General features: G+C 40.6%; 1 protein-coding gene across 1 annotated transcript in view; it reads left to right on the forward strand.

The window, feature by feature from the left end:
- LOC106573258 (terminal nucleotidyltransferase 4B) overlaps nucleotides 1–19,038 on the forward strand; it is a 45,478-nt gene extending 26,440 nt beyond the window's left edge. The window contains exons 9-12 of the mRNA XM_014148166.2: nucleotides 12,529–12,632; nucleotides 12,784–12,953; nucleotides 13,253–13,399; nucleotides 16,579–19,038. Coding sequence (XP_014003641.1) covers nucleotides 12,529–12,632; nucleotides 12,784–12,953; nucleotides 13,253–13,399; nucleotides 16,579–16,764 — 607 coding nt within the window. The 3' untranslated portion in view covers nucleotides 16,765–19,038. The remainder of the gene's footprint in view (nucleotides 1–12,528; nucleotides 12,633–12,783; nucleotides 12,954–13,252; nucleotides 13,400–16,578) is intronic.
- Nucleotides 19,039–19,280: the final 242 nt, after the last annotated feature.

Here is a 19,280-nt window from a genome sequence, read left to right on the forward strand (position 1 = left end):
TATAAAAATAGGTATGTAATGTACCTTCAGATAGTATTCACGCATTCGCGTACCGATAGGGGAGTGAGTAGCTCTGTTTTGTACTGATAAAACTGTGGTTATATGTAGAAGCCAGACAAGAGTTCAACTTAAGCGTCTAAAATCGCTAGATCAATATATCCATAAGCAACTGGGAGCGAGGGAGTGGTCAGTTATGTATAACAGCGAACCAATCAGTTGGTAAAGCGATGCAGCGACAAGAGCCCAATAAGGCATTGCTTTCCTCAGAGGAAAAGACAAGGAACAATCTGGAGACGCAAATGAGAGTAATGAACAGCTAAAGGAAATCCAGATAACATAACTATAATGCTCTCAATGCTCATCAAAACAAACTGTTACCATCTGTTGTTAAAAAAAGATTTGTTCGAAAGGAAAGTGGAGTCTATCATGTCAGACATGCACATACAAGGCTTGCGCATAAACGCCAGACAATTAAATTAGCCGTCTGGAAACAAGGTTGCAAACTTTAGGAGATGAACTGGAACAGAAAGAAAACAAAATGAGATGAAACATGAGAATATTGTCCTTCCCGGAAGACGAGAACAAAGGAGACCTTTCCAGCTACGTGGTCAAACTGATATCAGAGGAGCTTGGCGTGGATATATCACCAGAGGATCTGGAACGATGCCGTCGGATCAGTGTGAAACAGAAGAACGCTAAATACCCAGCATGGTAATTTTCAAGCTGTGGAACTATCAGACCAAAGTCAACATTTTGACGGGGGGAAAGGAGATCAAAATCCACGGCCAGTCCGTTCGATTCGTCCAGGACCTGTCTGCTAAGCTGAGAAAAAAACGCAAGCAAGTACATTCCCATCAGACAGTCACTGGAGGAAAAGGAATCAAGTCTCAACTTTGCTTCCCGGCAGTGCTGTGGGTATGGAAGGAAACACAAAAGCTGGAATTCACAAGCGCCGACGAAGCCCTAAACCGGCTGCAAGAGACCTATCCAGTTGAAGGAGAACCCACTGCCCTGAGGTGGGAAAAAGCGGGAAAAAGCAATAAGCACATACAAGTGATGTCTAAATGCAGCTTATCGTAAGTTGAGACAATATTCTTTCCCCCTTCCCCCCAATCCAATCTAAACTCTACTGTCCCCAAGTAACTGTTCTTCTCTAGGAAGTAATGATAGAAGTACCGATGCCAATGGACTACATGGACACAGAAAAGACAATACAAAAGAGAAAATGTAGCACGTATGTCAATAATTGTTCTATGGATGTGTGTGATTGTGTGTGTGTGTCTGTGCATATGAATGGGAGTGTGAAGGAGGGTGAGTATGAGGGTGGGAGAGAGGATGCATAGGGTATATGTTGTATGTGAATAAAGGAGAATGGATAAGTCGAAGGGTGTAAATGTGTCTGAGAAGAGGAGATGGGGAAAAGATGGGAAGTTGGGATAAACTTTGCCTGGACGGGTAAGGGAGGGCATGGTTTGGAGGTGGTGGGGCAAGGGTGTGTAAGGATGAGAGGTTGGGACAAGCTTGGCTTGGGTGAAGGGGGGAGAATTAGGAAAGGGAAGTGGAGAGGGAAGGGTTGGCTTGGGAGAGAGAGAAGGAAGGATTTAACTATACTACAATGTAATTGTATTTATTTGTGTGACTTGCAAACCTGCTGTAAAATGAATGAGTTCTGGAGAAATTAGCAGAGAATGTCGAGTCATTATTATTCCTTGTTTGTCATTATAGCTAAGATTCAATGGTGGTTATTGGTGAGAGTGTAGAGGGGCTCTATCCACGGTATTCGGATGGGGTGACTGGGAGGGCATCAGACACTTCTCTGAAGTATGTGTGGGGCTCTACTCATCCCACTTCATTCAGTCTCTCGGTGGACCCACTCTCCCCAAGTAGACCCCCACCAGCCACTATACTTTTAATTTACATGGTAATACAAACTGACCACAGTACTTATGTGTCAGTGTTCCTCCAATGTATGTACAATGACATAACCCAGTCTTTTGGATTTTTTTTACATTAGGAGAGGAGTTGGAGCTTGAAAGCCCTATAAAGGCATAGTGCCACAAAGTACAAAGAAGTACTTTGCTTTATGTTTCTTGTGTGTTCTCTGTTAAATGTCTGCTCAGCCCACATGCTCACACGCTATATATGTAATGTATATAATAACTATGTATTCATACTATGACTATCCCATTCCATGGAATGCCCTCCTATGACATGTCGGCTAAAATGTTTTCTGGTTCGTCAATGATAGGCGGAATAGACAAGGTTAACTTTGATTCTATACAAGTAAAGACCCAGGAAATCCAACTTACAACTTGGAAAGGTCACGGGCTTCATGATGGGAAAAAAAGCATATGGTACTTGAACACTTAGAGATTGTCAGCATATGGTTTTTTTGCGAGAGTTATATTTCAAAAAGGAGAAATGTAATATTTAAAGAGGAACCAGGTTGGAGAGGCCTCCGCTGCCACCTGCTGTAGTAACAGCAGAGGTGTAGGCATCCTGATAAATACGAATACGCCCTTTTCCATTATATCCCAGCAAATGGACTAAAAAGGCCGTTTTCTAATGTTGAATTGTACCTTACATGGTGAAGAATACACATTGTTTTCATTGGAAGTGAGTAAATGTTTTACTCACGTTGGCCATGGTGAAGGAGAGCCCACAGGCTTTGGTAGCGGGCCGTGTCAGTGGCACTGTATTGTCCTCAAAGCGAGCAAAGAAGTTGTTTAATTTGTCTGGGAGCAAGACGTCGATGTCCACAACGGGGCTGGTTTTCTTTTTGTAATCTGTGATTGACTGTAGACCCTGCCACATACGTCTCGTGTTTGAGCCGTTGAATTGCTACTCTACTTTGTCTCTATACTGGCTCTTTGCTTGTTTGATTGCCTTGCGGAGGGAATACACTGGAGGGAATATCTGCATTGTTCGTATTCGGTCATGTTTCCGGTCGCCTTGCCATAATTAACTCTTACATCTAGGCGTTCCGCTAGCGGAACCCCGTTCTGCCAGCTGAACCCCTAGCCAACAGCCAATTTGATCGCATGGCGCGAAATACAAAAACAACTAAAATACCACAATTCAATTTTCTCAAACATACGACTATTTTACACCATTTGAAAGACAAACCTGTCCTGAATCCAAACACGTTGTCCGATTTCAAAAAGGCTTTACAGCGAAAGCAAAACATTAGATTATGTTAGGAGAGTACATAGACCGAAATAACCACACAGCCATTTTCCAAGCAAGCCTAAATGTCAATAAAACCCAAAACACAGCTAAATGAAGCACTAACCTTTGATGGTCTTCATCAGATGACACTCCTAGGACATTATGTTATACAATACATGTATGTTTTGTTCAATCAAGTTCATATTTATATCCAAAAACAGCTTTTTACATTGGCGCATGATGTTCAGAAAATGTATTCCCACCAAAAACTTCCGGTGAATTTACAAAAATACTCATCATAAACGTTGACAAAATACATAACAATTATTTTAAGAATTATAGATACAGAACTCCTTTATGCAATCGGTGTCAGATTTTAAAATAGCTTTTCGGCGAAAGCACATTTTTCAATATTCTGAGTACATAGCTCGCCATCACGGCGACACCCGCCAAGTTCGGGGCAACCTAAACTCAGAATTAGTATTAGAAATATTGTATTACAAATATTGTATTACCTTTTCTGATCTTTGTCAGAATGCACTCCCAGGACTGCTACTTCCACAAGAAATGTTGTTTTTGTTCGAAATAATCCATAGTTGTGTCCAAATACCTCCATTTTGTTCGTGCGTTCAGGTCACTATCCAAAGGGTAACGCGCGAGCGCAATTCGAGACACAAAAAGTCAAAATGTTACATTACCGTACTTAGACGCATGTCAAACGCTGTTTAAAATAAATGGTATTATGGTATTTTTAACGTATAATTGCGATTAATATTCCAACCGGACAATAGTGTATTCATTCTAGGAGGAAAAGAAAAAACAGCGTGCTCGCGGGAACGCGCATATCCAATCTCTTTGTCCTCAGGCAGACCACTCAGTAACTGAGCTCCTATACTCTGCCCAGAGACAGGAGAAGGCTCAATCCACTTTCTGAAGGCTTTAGACAGCCAATGGAAGCATTGGAAAGTGCAACGTAACAGCACAGATACTGTAGTTTCGAAAGGGACTAGAAAGAAGGACGACATTTCTCAGATCCTACACTTCCTGGTTGACTTTTTCTCAGGTTTTTGCATGCCATAAGAGTTCTGTTATACTCACAGACACCATTCAAACAGTTTTAGAAACTTCAGAGTGTTTTCTATCCAAATCTACTAATAATATGCATATTCTCATTTCTGGGCAAGAGTAGTAACCAGTTTAAATCGGGTACGTTTTTTCATCCGGCCGTGAAAATACTGCCCCCTTTCCATATCAGGTTAAAAGCGGTGGTTCGCGCTTTCAGTTTTGCGCCAACACTGCCATCAATACATGGTTTCTGGTTAGGGGAGGTTTTAATAGTCACAGTGGGTTCAACATCACTGATGCACTTGCTAATAAACTCTCTCACCGAGTCAGCGTATATGTCAATGTTGTTGTCTGAGGCTACCCGGAACATATCCCAGTCCATGTGATCGAAGCAATCTTGAAGCGTGGAATCCGATTGGTCAGACCAGCGTTGGATAGACCTGAGCACGGGCTTTTCCTGTTTTAGTTTCTCTCTATAGGCTGGGAGCAACAAAATGGAGTCATGGTCAGATTTGCCGAAAGGAGGTCGAGGGAGGTGAAGACAGGATTTGTCCAGGACATTATACTCTACACAGGGTCCACCACTGACATTCAACATTATGAGGGGCTTGGGGTGTCCGGGTCCGTGGTGATGACCATGCTGGCTCCTCATCTCGGCAAGGGACACACTTAGTGTGTGGACAATTGGTACAGCAGAGAATGTCAATATAGTGACAATATCTCACCCACCTACCCACTGCCTCATCCTCTCCCTTTCCTCATCCTCCACACTCCCTCTCCCCCATAGGTAAAGTAATTACCTACCAAAAGTACAGAGAGAACCAAATGAGAGCGCTGCTGGAGGAGCACCACACCCCTCGACGCCCATCCACTAGGGGCTGTGCTGCTGCAGACAATCCCCTACGCCTCACTGCACGGCATTTTCCCTGCGAAGTCCCTCAAACTGCAACTCAAGGTAGTCGCACACGGAGGCACTACAAAGTCTACCTGTCTGGCACCAGAAGAAGGAAGCAGAGGTGGTTGACAAAGTACATGTGTTTAGCTTGTGGCACACCACTGTGTTTCAACCATGCTTTGGGTAGTATCATATGCTCAAGCACTATTGAGCACAACTGCAGCAATTAATTACTGACTGACTGACCTGACTGGTGACCTGCCATGATATTATGTCTTTAGAGGTGGGGGGTGGAAATACAGTTGTTGTTCAATCACTGCATGAATATGAAATATGGTTTGTGCATATTCATAAGTTGTAAGTCTTTCCGAGCAGTTTTTTTTCTCTAGCAAACAAGTTGTTGTTGTTCAACCGCCACCAATACTTCAATAAAATAGACGGCTATTACTTATAGGCCTATGTGTTTTCTTGCTTTGTTTTCATCCATTAAAACTGTTGCGTGTACGCTAGCATACAAAAGCTGTCCTCAATCTTCACCTCAAAAGATGTCCGGTTTCATTTATGATATTGGCAAATAATGTTCAATACTGTTTGTGTGTGTGGTTTTTGAAAGTACAGAATAAAGAGGAATTATTAGTAATTACAATACAATATCAGGATATAGCAATACAACAATATTACAAAGTAGTAACGTAACATGGCTATAAAAAATTATAAATTGTATTGACAATATCCCAAATATGAGTTATATAACAGTAAGAAACAGTAACTATTGAGCTTCACAATTGGGCAGGGCAGAACAGAGCTATGCTAAACAGGCCGAATGATAACAAACCATAGTCATAAGGCCAGGGTAGCTTCAAAAGACAACACAAGCTAATACTTCTCTGACGCAATTATCATTTGTTTTACAGAGCTAATAGAAGAATGTAGCTAGCTACATAAGCACAATTGTGTATAACACCATAAAGGTTATGAAATAAGTAACGTTACCTCACGTGCGCGGTTATAAGGAATACACACATACATTATGCTCCTTACATACAGTGAGCTACAGTAGAAACGACATAATACGACATACAGAAACTATTATAACATAATAAGGCACTAATTTTGATAGAAACGCACATGTCCAAAGTTATTATCATGTAGTAATGAAAACAACAATGAAGGCAATGCGGGTACCAGCTGGAAAATTTGAAAAAGTTTGTGCAGGTCCTGTTCTGACTGGAGATGCGAAAATGTCTTCATACTTGATCTGCGGAAACAATGGGGAAGTGCTTGCGAGCATTTGTCCAGCTCAGTAATGCCTAAAAAAATGTATTGGCCGCAAAAGTGAAATGGCCTACTTTTATATGAATCAATGACGAGGCAAAACACACCTCAATTCAAACTGTTAGAAAATAAAACAAGTTAGAAAATCATTTGAAATTGACAAGTTGAAACAGCCTATAAATAAACGCAGGCAGCGTGCCTTGGTTTGAGGGCATGACACATTCCATGGCACATGGTTTATGAACTGATATGTAAAACGACGGCGGATTCAGAACTTAAATTATTATACAAAATTCTTGCAACCAATAGAATGTTATATGCAGTAGCAGTCAAAAGTTTGGACACCTACTCATTCAAGGGTTTTTCTTTGTTTACTATTTTATACATTGTAGAAAATAGTGAAGACATCAAAACTGTGAAATAACACATGGAATCATGTAGTAACTAAAAAAATGTTAAACAAATCTAAATATGTTTTATATATGAGATTCTTCAAATAGCCACCCTTTGCCTTGATGACAGATTTGCACACGCTTGGCATTCTCTCAACCAGCTTCACGAGGTAGTCACCTGGAATGCATTTTAATTAACAGGTGTGCTTTCGTAAGTTCATTTGTGGAATTTCTTTCCTTCTTAAAACCTGTTTAGGATAGGGGGCAGTATTTTCACGGCCGGATAAAAAACATACCCGATTTAATCTGGTTATTACTCCTGCCCAGAAACTAGAATATGCATATAATTGTTTGATTTGGATAGAAAACACCCTAAAGTTTCTAAAACTGTTTGAATGGTGTCTGTGAGTATAACAGAACTCATATGGCAGGCCAAAACCTGAGAAGATTGCATACAGGAAGTGCCCTCTCTGACCATTTCTTGGCCTTCTATAGCCTCTTTATGGAAAATAGAGGATCTCTGCTGTAACGTGACATTTTCTAAGGCTCCCATAGGCTCTCAGAAGGCGCCAGAACGGGGAATGATGACTCTGCAGTCCCTGGGCGAAAAACAGTAGCGCATTTAGAAAGTGGTCGATCTGAGAACAATGACACGGGCGTGCGCGTGCACGTGAAGACACCATTTTCTATTTTCAGTCTTTTGACTGAAAATAGCGTTTGACATGCTTCGAAGTACGGTAATGGAATATTTTGATTTTTTTTGTCACGAAACGCGCCGGCGCGTCACCCTTTGTTCTTGCGTTCAAGACACTATCCAAACGCAGCTATTTGGATATAACTATGGATTATTTGGAACCAAAACAACATTGGGTGTAAAGTAGAAGTCCTGGGAGTGCATTCTGACGAAGAACAGCAAAGGTAATCCAATTTTTCTTATAGTAAATCTGAGTTTGGTGAGTGCCAAACTTGGTGGGTGTCAAAATAGCTAGCCTGTGGTGGCCGAGCTATCTACTCAGAATATTGCAAAATGTGCTTTCACCGAAAAGCTATTTTAAAATCGGACACCGCGATTGCATAAAGGAGTTCTGTATCTATAATTCTTAAAATAATTGTTATGCTTTTTGTGAACGTTTAATTGTGAGTAATTTAGTAAATTCACCGGAAGTTTTCGGTGGGTATGCTAGTTCTGAGCATCACATGCTAATGTAAAAAGCTGGTTTTTGATATAAATATGAACTGGATTGAACAAAACATGCATGTATTGTATAACATAATGTCCTAGGAGTGTCATCTGATGAAGTTCATCAAAGGTTAGTGCTGCATTTAGCTGTGGTTTTGGTTTTTGTGACATTATATGCTAGCTTGAAAAATGGGGTATTTCTGGCTGGGTACTCTCCTGACATAATCTAATGTTTTGCTTTTGTTGTAAAGCCTTTTTGAAATCAGACAATGTGGTTAGATAAAGGAGAGTCTTGTCTTTAAAATGGTGTAAAATAGTCGTATGTTTGAAAAATGGAAGTTTTTGGATATTTGAGGAGTTTGTAATTCGCGCCACGCCCTATCATTGGATATTGGCGAGGCGTTCCACTAGCGGAACATCTAGATGTAAGAGGTTAACCTCTTGAGGATAAAATCCCGTTAACGGGATTGGTTGGACAACAACCAGTGAGAGAGCACGGCGCGAAATTCAAAAAAATAATAATCTCAAAATTAAAATTCAAGTATTATACGGCATTTTAAAGATAACCCCCTCGTTAATCCAATCACATTGTCGGATTTCAAAAAGGCTTTACGGTGAAAGCAAAACATTAGATTATTATAGCATAGCACATTAGCAAAAAAATAAAAGCCATTTTCCAAGCACGGATAGCTGTCACAAAACCAGATATACAGCTAAAATGAAGCACTAACCTTTGACAATCTTCATCAGATGACACTCCTAGGACATCATGTTAGACAAAACATGCATTTTATGTTCGATCAAGTTTATATTTATATCCAAAAACCCAATTTTTACATTGGCGCGTGATGTTCAGAAAATGTTTTCTCCACATAACCGCCGGTGAATAGGCACATACATTTACAGAAGAACTCATAAACGTTGACAAAATGTACAACAATTATTTAAAGAATTAGAGATAATCTACTCCTTTATGCAACCACTTTGTCAGATTTCAAAATAACTTTACGGAAAAAGCACATTGTTCAATATTCTGAGTACAGAACTTAGCCTTCAGTGCTAAGCTATACAGTTAGCCTACAACCACGACGTCGACAAATCTCAAAAAATATGTTCGAAATATTTACTTACCTTTGCTGATCTTCGGCGGAATGCACTCGGATGGGCACCCACTTCCACAAGAAAGCTTCATTTGTTCTGCAAAGTGCATTATTTATGTCCAAATATCTCAGTTTTGTTGACCCATCCAGAACACTTTACAATGCCATGTGGCGTGGACGCAAATCCATAGACGAAATGTTCAAAGTTCCATTACCGTTTGTAGAAACGCGTCAAATGATGTTTACAATCAATCCTTTAGGGTATTTTTTTACGTCAAATTGCGATAATTTTACAACCGGGCAATAGGTATTCATCCCAGAAGAAAAATAAAAAACAACGAAGTCATGTGCACGCGCGCCATAAGACACCTGTCCTCAGACTGGCCAGTGATTGACTGAGCCATAATTTTCTGCCCGGTAACAGGTGACGGATGAAACCAGTTCCTAAAGATTGTTGACAGCCAATGGAAGAGTTAGGAGGTGCAACGTAAATCCTATGTCACTGTAGTTTTTCAAGGGATTCAAAAGAAAAACTACATTTCTAATTTCCCCCACTTCCTGATTACATTTTTCTCCGTTTTTTTGCCTGCCATATGAGTTCTGTTATACTCACAGACACCATTCAAACAGTTTTAGAAACTTCAGAGTGTTTTCTATCCAAATCTACTAATAATATGCATATTCTATTTTCTGGGCCAGAGTAGTAACCTGTTTAAATTGGGTACGTTTTTCATCCGGCCGTGAAAATACTGCCCCCTAGCCCCAATTAAAACTTCTTGGTGACAGGGGGCAGTATTCGGACATTCAGATGAATAACGTGCCCAAATTAAACTGCCTGCTACTCGGGCCCAGAAGGTAGGATATGCATATTATTAGTAGATTTGGATGGAAAACACTCTGAAGTTTCTAAAACTGTATGAATGATGTCTGTGAGTATAACAGAACTCATATGGCAGGCAAAAACCTGAGAAAAAATCCAACCAGGAAGTGGTTTGTAGTTTTTTAACTGATTGCCTTTCCAAACTACAGTGTCTGTGGGGTCATTTTGCACTTCCTAAGGCTTCCACTAAATGTCAACAGTCTTTAGAACCTTGTTTCATGCTTCTACTGTTACTGGGAAGAGAATAAGAGCTGTCTCAAGCCTGAGACCAACAAGTTGTTTACTGCGCGGTGACGCAGGCACGCCGTTCCTTCTTTTTCCTCTGTAATGAATACGCTATTGTCCGGTTGGAATATTAATAATACCTTAAGGATTGATTGTAAACATCGTTTGACATGTTTCTACAAACGGTAATGGAACTATTTGACTTTTTGTCTCGGGTTTTGTGCTCACGCATTATGCCTTTGGATTAGTGATCTGAACGCGCGAACAAAACGGAGGTATTTGGATATAAATATGGAGTTTATCGAACAAAACGAACATTTCCTGTGGGAGTCCTGGGAGTGCATTCCGACAAAGATCAGCGAAGATTTATAATACTATTTCTGAGTTTAGTTGACTCCAGAACTTGGCGGGTAACTGTATAGCTTGCTTTGATGGCTGAGCTCTGTACTCAGAATATTGAACAATGTGCTTCGCCGTAAAGCTATTTTGAAATCTGACACAGCGGTTGCATTAAGGAGAAGTGTATCTATAATTCTTTCAATAACTGTTGTAAATTTTATCAACGTTTATGATGAGCATTTTTGTAAATTGATGTGCTCATTCACCGGCAGTTTTGGAGGCAATACATTTTCTGAACATCGCACGCCAATGTAAAATGGGGTTTGTGGATATAAATCATAACTTTATCGAACAAAACATACATGTAACATTGAGTCCTGGGAGTGTCATCTGATGAAGATCATCAAAGGTTAGTGATTAATTTTAGCTGTATTTCTGGTTTCTGTGACGCCTCTCCTTGCTTGGAAAATGGCTGTGTGGTTTTTCTTGTTTAGGCGCTGTCCTAACATATCTAATGTTATGCTTTCGCCGTAAAGCCTTCTTGAATCGGACAATGTGGTTGGATTAATGAGAATCATATCTTTAAAATGGTGTATAATACCTGTGTGTGAGAAATTTGAATTATGAGATTTTTGTTGTTTTGAATTTGTCGCCCTGCTATTTCACTGGCTGTTGGCAGTGTGTACCGCGGGTGGAACGCTAGCGTCCCACATGTCCCAGAGAGGTTAATGCGTTTGAGCCAATCAGTTATGCTGTGACAAGGTAGGGGGGTATACAGAAGATGGCCCTATTAGGTAAAAGACAAAGTCCATATTATGGCAAGAACAGCTCAAATAAGCAAAGAGAAACGACAGTCCATCATTACTTTAAGACGGTAATGTCGGTCAATACGGAACATTTCAAGAACTTTGAAAGTGCAGTCGCAAGAACCTTCAAGCGCTATGATAAAACTGGGTCTCATGAGGATTGCCACAGGAAAGGAAGACCTAGAGTTACCTCTGCTCTAGAGGATAAATTCATTAGAGTTACCAGCCTCAGAAATTACAGCCCAAATAAATGCTTCACAGAGTTCAAGTAACAGACATATCTCAACATCAACTGTTCAGAGGAGACTGTGTGAATCAGGCCTTCATAGTCAAATTTCTGCAAAGAAACCACTACTAAAGGACACCAATAAGAAGAAGAGACTTGCTTTAGACCGGTGGAAATCTGTCCTTTGGTATGATGAGTCCAAATTTGAGGGTTTTGGTCCCAACCGTCGTGTCTTTGTGAGGCGGATGATCTCCACATGTGTGGTTCCCACCGTGAAGCATGGAGGAGGAGGTGCTTTGCTGGTGACACTGTCAGTCATTTATTTAGAATTCAAGGCACACTTAACCAGCATGGCTACCACAGCATTCTGTAGCGATATGCCATCCCTTCTGGTTTGCTCTTAGTGGGGACTATCATTTGTTTTTAAACAGGACAATGACCCAAAATACACATCCAGGCTCTGCATGGGCTATTTGACCAAGAAGGAGAGTGATGGTGTGCTGCATCAGATGACCTGGCCTCCACAATCACCCTACTTCACCCCAATTGAGATGGTTTGGGATGAGTTGAACTGCAGAGTGAATGAAAAGCAGCTAAGTGCTCAGCATATGTGGGAACTCCTTCAAGACTGTTGGAAAAGCTGGTTGAGAGAAGCTGGTTGAGAGAATTCCAAGAGTGTGCAAAGCTGTCATCAAGGGTGGCTACTTTGAAGAATCCAAAATATATTTTGATTTGTTTAACACTTTCTTGGTTACTACATGATACATGATATGTGTTATTTCATAGCTTTAATGTCTTCACTATTGTTCTACATTGTAGAAAATAATGAAAAACCCTTCAATGAATAGGTGTGTCCAAACTTTTGACTGGTACTGTATATATTTTTTGTTACAATATTAAGTGGGGAAAAAGATTGCACATGTACGTGTGTCCACTTTTCCAACCTGTGGTAATATTGTTTTTTGTGTGTCCTGCAGTATACTGGGCAGAATAATCCGGGTGACTCAGGAAGTGGCAGAATACAGGGACTGGATCACCATGAAGTGGGCTGATCTATCACTGAACTCCCTGACCTTAAACGGTAAGGAGATGAGACATTTTAGAGCCCATTTTATTTTATATAATTGTTTTTTAATAGATTTTCACAATTATCCAGTCCAAGTACAGCACTATATCAAAATAGTGTAAACTTTGCTAACCCCACATTTCTTACCGTTTCCCCTATGTCACAGGAAATGATGTCACGTTGCTGGTGGAGCCTCAGCAGACGTACGAATGCAACAACAATCTCTCTGAGGAAGGGGCGGAATCACCAAGCTCCTCCTCTCCTCCTCCTTCCTCTCCATCCTCCTCTTCATCATCCCCCTCGCCGCAGTCTTCATCAGCTAGCTCCAGCGATGCTGTGGGTGCCTTGTGAAACTGAGCATGTTCTCTCCACACACTTTGCACCTTAAAGACCAGGGGCTGTATGTGTCAAGTGATACTCTGAGACGCTTAATACCTACAGCCCCAGTGCTGACCTTTCCTTTGCAACTATGATGTAAAATCTCTAAAGATAGCTCTAAAATATTTTTCTAACTAGTAGTTAGTCTATCAGAAAGGTCCCTTAGGCAATCTACCCTTTCATGTGTTAGCAGTTTGAGATACCTGTCTTTAAACTGTATTTTGCACATGTTTGATTGGATGCTCTGAAATCTCCAGGATTCGGACGGAAGCCCCTGTAAAACTGTGTTGCCGCGTGGTAGGCGGGGCTTATCCGCACACAGAGCTGCCCCCCTAGGATTGACCAATCACAGGGCTACAAGTTCCTCTTCCGGAAGCCACGTGAGCCATTCGAACAAGAGCAAGGTAGGTGACTAACTATAGCATTGGTCACCAACCGGTCGGTCGCGATCGACTGGTCGATCTCCAAGGCATTTGTAGTCGATCACCAAACATTTCTGTAAAAAAACAGCAATGATAAAACCTTGCATTCGTATTTTTTTTTTTTTTCGTTTAGCTCTGTTGGCGGTAGGTTCACATGATTCAGCAGCCCTAGTGCCAGGAAGGCAAAGTGTTCCCATTTTGAATCATTTCATGTGTCTGAAGGTAGAACTCTGCTTACCCTGCAGGCCCACTGTGGCCAATCCGATAGCTCAGATCTCTGTGTCTGCACAGTTTCCTCAAGCCATTTGTTGTAAAAAGAAGCCTCTAGTACACAGCAAATTCAAAACTTGACTAGAGAGATTCAATGAATACAGCAAAGAGCTGTTGTTTTTTTAAAGTAAGTTCATGTTTAAGTTGTTATTCAGCACCGTCACCTTGTTCAACACTTTTATAAGCCATAAAATGTGTGTTCTCCATACTTTCACTCATGCTACAACCAGTACTGCAGCTGCAATGAGTGAGTATAGCAAAGTGTTTCGATAAGCTTGAGTTGTTATTATTAGAGGCAGAGGCTTGTCTTTTTTAGTATTGAGGAATATTTCACTTTCTCTGGTCATAAGAGTAGCAACTTGAATTGCTGCACGAGGCCGAAATAATGCAGTGCGACTTGAGTTTCACCATCAGCTGGAAGACTTTTTCTCGGTGAGAGTGGAGGTACGGTGAGTCGGGTGAGGCAGCCTCACCGTTGTTCTCCTCTCTCCCTCCCCTCAGACTGGCCATCAGATGCAGGCCATCACACCAGTAAAATGTTTAAAAATCGAATTATTATGCTCACTTAGCTCTGCCTCACATTGTTTTTATATGATTTCAAAATGGTCTGGGAAGAACAACATAAGAATAGCCAATATGCAGTGATAATGTATTGGGCCTATAGCCTACTGCACACACTTCATTACTACAGAACAGTTTTTTATAAGTTAATGTTGCATAGGCTTGTGTTTTTTAAGTCATGTTAAAAAAGAATCGGAGCAGTAGATTTCGGCTTGCTTTTGGACTTAAAGTGATCTTGATTCAGAAAAGGTTGGTGACCACTGAACTATAGGGTCGTTCCCCTAAATAAGGGCCTTTTGCGTCCCTTTAATATCTTAATTCAGCACCAATATTGCATTTTTTAAAGCCTGTTTTATTCAGTGAAGTGCCCTTTTTAATATAGACCACATGGAAAATTAAATAAATCAGACTTGCTAAAGTGCCAAAATTCAACACCGTGACTTTTACGAAGACCCACTTAACCCCGAAATTTCTCCAAGTTCCCTTTGCCAGTCAACTTCAGTACAACATACTATGGGGAGTCGCACTTTCGCGACTTCGGTTGAAGGATCTACAATGAAATCTGCGCCTCGCTAGAAGCCAACCTTCCACAGGTGATAAGCATGAGGCTTGGATTCATTTCTTCAATTATGCCGCTTTTCTGTTAACAGGAACAATTCACGCTACTAAAACAAACAATTGGAACTCGAGACTGTCTTTCGTTACGCCAACTAAACTGTCCCTTAGTGTTAGAACATGATCTCCCACTGGATGTTGTGGGCTGAAGTTTGTATGGTTCTCAAGTTTCCTAATCATAAACAATTAGTTATTCTTTTAGTGCAGCTGGTGGCCACACCGACTGTTACTTTTGATTTTGACCCTCCCCCTTTGTTCAGGGACACATTATTCAATTTCTGTTAGTCATAAACGCAGTTGACAGTGAGAGGATGTTTCTTTTTTGGCTGAGTTTAGCAGCAAGAGGCAATGCTTACCTAGCAGTGTACGCGCCCACTCCACCAGGGGTCTGTCAGCGTCTTGGGCATTGTTTAAAGTGTTGACTATAGGAGATATTTGTGATGCGGGGAGTTGGGCATCACCACACACTTTCAGATTTTATCACTGGGATGTGACTGCTCCCAGTGTAGCCCACAGCATGCTTACGGCTGGGTCAGAGAAAAGTCACTAGGCAACGCAATACCCAGACTTCCGCATCTGGCAGGGTCAGGTCTGGGTGGTCTGCCATGGAGCATTTTCATTTAGTATCTGTTGGGGTCCGTATGGGGCGTGATTATATTTCCCCATAATATGTTGTACCGACATTGAATGACTGAAAGGTAAAGTAACGTTATGACTCTAACTACTTTTCCCTGAAGGAGGGAATGAGCTACATCTGTTTGGACCCGCGCCGCCCGTTCCTGGGCTCGGTGAAGAGCGGTATTAAATTAAAGGAATGAAACCGAGCCTCACGCTTATCACCTGTGGAAGGCGGGGACTTCCAGCGAGGCGCGGACTTCACTGGCCTGGACAGGTGTTATTGTAGATACTTCAACAGAAGTAGTGAGAGTGCAACTCCCCATAGTATGTTGTATGTAATTTCCCTACTTCAGGGAACAGTAGTTATAGTCATAACATTATGTTTTCACCATCATTGCAAAGCCATAGTTTTGCTTTTACAAAGTCATTTCTGAATGTTATTTATTTCATGACATTAGTGATTAATTTACATCTGTCCCTCATTTTAAGGTCAACCCTGTTATGTGAACTGAACTTTCATTTTAATATGGTATTTTCTTTCAAAAGAGACATTGAACATCTAATAGTCAAATCATAGTGTAAAAGCAGGTGAGCTGGTTCTACTCTTTTTGGCCCTTTTCTGGTGTTTTGTGGTGGAAAACTGAGCATCAACCCCGTTACTCATAGATAGACAGGCTATAATGTTTTAACTATTTCAAAATTAAGCTTGCATTCAATTGCGTCTTTTCAGAAGTGGATTTATGGCTGATTTAAGATGAAATCGTCAACCTGTTACTTTATTTGCTATTTAATAGGCACTTATTATAGTATTTTTTTTTTTTTTACATTTAACCTCATCAAATGGAAATACACCGTTTTTTGAAGTTTAACATATGCTCTTTATGACAATGTTAAAATGTGGTGATATCCCGTTTTTTTCCCCCCCAAGTTGCACATCTCAAAAGGCACCGAATTGGTGGAACCAACCCTATATCAGACAAGCTTTAGTGTTAACTTACCACACATCCATGTATGTCACACTAAATGTTATTCCAAGACAAATTTCCCATCAGGGGACAATACAGTTCATCTTGTCTTATGTGTTTTCCTGGCAACAGGTGGACAGAGAAAGTTTGACATCTCGTCAGAACAGCCATGCCAACACACAGCCAAGCACAGAAACAGGACAGTCGTCAGGCAGGAACCACCAAGGCAGCAGGCGGAGCTGTCCTGGCAGGAGGAGGAAACCCCAGCCTCAGCACCAACGCAAACTTGCGCCTGCAGTGGAGGATCTCTGTAGATAGGATGCGCCATGTCACAGAACTCAACTCCACTCTCTGTGCTGCCGAAACGGTGGCGATCGAGTTACTCTTACCAGGGCTTTTGGTAGTGATATTTTTAAAGCCAAGTTGGAAGGAGATTCCTCCTTTTTCTGTTAGTTGAATGGGCAGATTGACGCTATCCTCGTCTTGAGGGCATAGTCTTTCTGTAATATGAACACACTGCCCATTGGAGGAAGGTCGTCGAGCCTGATCAGTTGTTCCTGTACTTTATCAGTGGCAATACACCCTGGTGCATTGGTTGGGTCTAGAACCTACTGGCAATTCAACTTTACAGCATAAATGACAATGGAAAATGTATGGTATAAAACTATGGATATTATTGCTATATTGGGCAAAATGCTTGCACTGAGAAAATGAGTTGTTGAAAATGTACGTATTTCAGCAACTCATCTACATTTGCAATTGAAAAAGTAGAGCAAAATGTTATTTAAAAAGGCAAAATGGAGGTTGGAGGGAGAAAAAAAAAAACATTGGATAGGGATTGTATATTTTTCACCAGCTGAATTAAAATGAATATCGATTTGCCATCTCTCCTGGACTGGGCCAAGTGTAGGTTCTAAGTGCCAACTCCAACCATCAGCAAAATAGATTACTACACTACTATGTATGAGAGCACAAGATCACGAAAGGATCAGGCCAAGGGATCAGCCCAAATGGACCAGTTTCAGTGCATAAAGGGGATGATTTTTGTAATGATCTGTTCAATGGCTATTTCACAATACTGTTTAATCACCGTAATAGCTTACAGTCTAATGTACCTACTGGTAGAATACAAAATGCCACAATATCTGCAATTTGCAAACTTCCTGTACATGAAAACATCAATACTCCACTATTTTGCCTATTACAAAATTATTTGTATTTGTTTATGTATTTATTTTTTTAGTATATTTATATGAATCTATAAATGTTAAGCCCTATGGATGGAAAGCTTAGGAATAGCCTGTAAGAGATGGTTGCGTGTGTAAGAGATGGTTCAGATGCACATTTTGTGCCGAATATCTCAGACGCCTGTGTTCTAAAAGTCTTACACCCCAGATAGGTTTTGGAAATAGTGTCTAACACTTTGCTCTTACTTATCCAGTGCTTTCAGACCACTGATTGAAAGTCATTGGCTTTGTTCAATTTCTGTCTCTAGCTCTTACTTCTTCCTGTCTGGCTTTTATATGAAAGGATTGGACTGGATGTAAACAATATGGTGATAGTTCCTCTAAGCTTTTAAAGAGGGTGAGTGCAGCTTCTTCCAAGTTGCTTTCACCCATCTAATCCTTTGAGATCCGCCAAAAGAATATAGGCCTAACTTTGACAGTGCAAATAAATTGTGCTACTGTTAATTGAGAACATTATACACCTTACACTGCATTCATTTTAAAGTTGCATACAGTTTCAACAAGAGCACTACTTTTGACGTTATCAAAATGGCAGGTTGACGTTTATTGGGATGAATCCTCTCCTGGAGGCAGAGCGATTTCTGATAAGGTTAGCAGTGTGGTTGGGGTTAGGGTTGAAGTCAGATGTTGACTGTGGCTGTGCCAGCTAGTGACTAGCCTGCAGTGGCCTCCAGTACATGAGTCATCCCAATAAATTCCAGCACCAAAATGTCACTAAGGGTTGGGCCACTGTTAGTCCTAGCATTTTCTTTTGTTCCCAAAATTGGTCCTCACAAAACATTTTGTGTGCAGTCCAGACATTTGTTCCAACCTTCAAGATAGCTCATTGTTTTACAAGTGATAATATATTGTAAAAGAAATGCATATTTTCCCATTGCCTGTTCTTTATTATATGTGATTAGAATATAACAAAATTCATGACTAAGGAATGTGTTGTTTTTTTCCCCGTTTGTCTTTCACTGCAAATTTGTTCATGTGCTCACTGCTCAATCATTTCAACACTGAATTGGTTTTTCAAGCAGACAAGCCACCATCAAAAATCCTAAAAGTCAACATTTCTCTCCACTCTCCAACCATGACTGAATTTGAAGTGGAAAAAGGTTTTATTGCTGTGAACAGTAAAGCTGTTTTGTAGAATGGTAATTTCCTTATTTTTTCTTAGCATTGTCTACAGCAAATGTACAATCCCTGCATTGAAGTTGTATTTTCATATGATTATTGATATTATTTAGCTAATTATATTTTTGTGGAAGATGAATAGATATAAATGTCAAGACCCTGAGGGTAAAAGTGGCAAGTGGGGAAAATGTAAGTCTCTCATTATTAAAATAAACTTTTGAAAGAACTGCTGGTCTGTCTGCATTTACATGTCCCATTTAGCACTCTTTTGAAAACGTTCTCCCCAGTTGAAGTTTTCCACAACTCTCCCATTGACATCATAAAATATTTTACAAGAAAGTATAAATTGTGCACCAAAGAACAGTGAGTGAGGGAGAAGAGCCAATAATGAGCCGAATGAGATACCATTAAATGCCTACCATTGAACGTCTGACTGACATGTCGTGATACCAACAACTGACTAACGTC

Source organism: Salmo salar, chromosome ssa16 (assembly GCF_905237065.1).
Source record: "Salmo salar chromosome ssa16, Ssal_v3.1, whole genome shotgun sequence".
In the NCBI taxonomy this organism is placed as follows: Eukaryota; Metazoa; Chordata; class Actinopteri; order Salmoniformes; family Salmonidae; genus Salmo; species Salmo salar.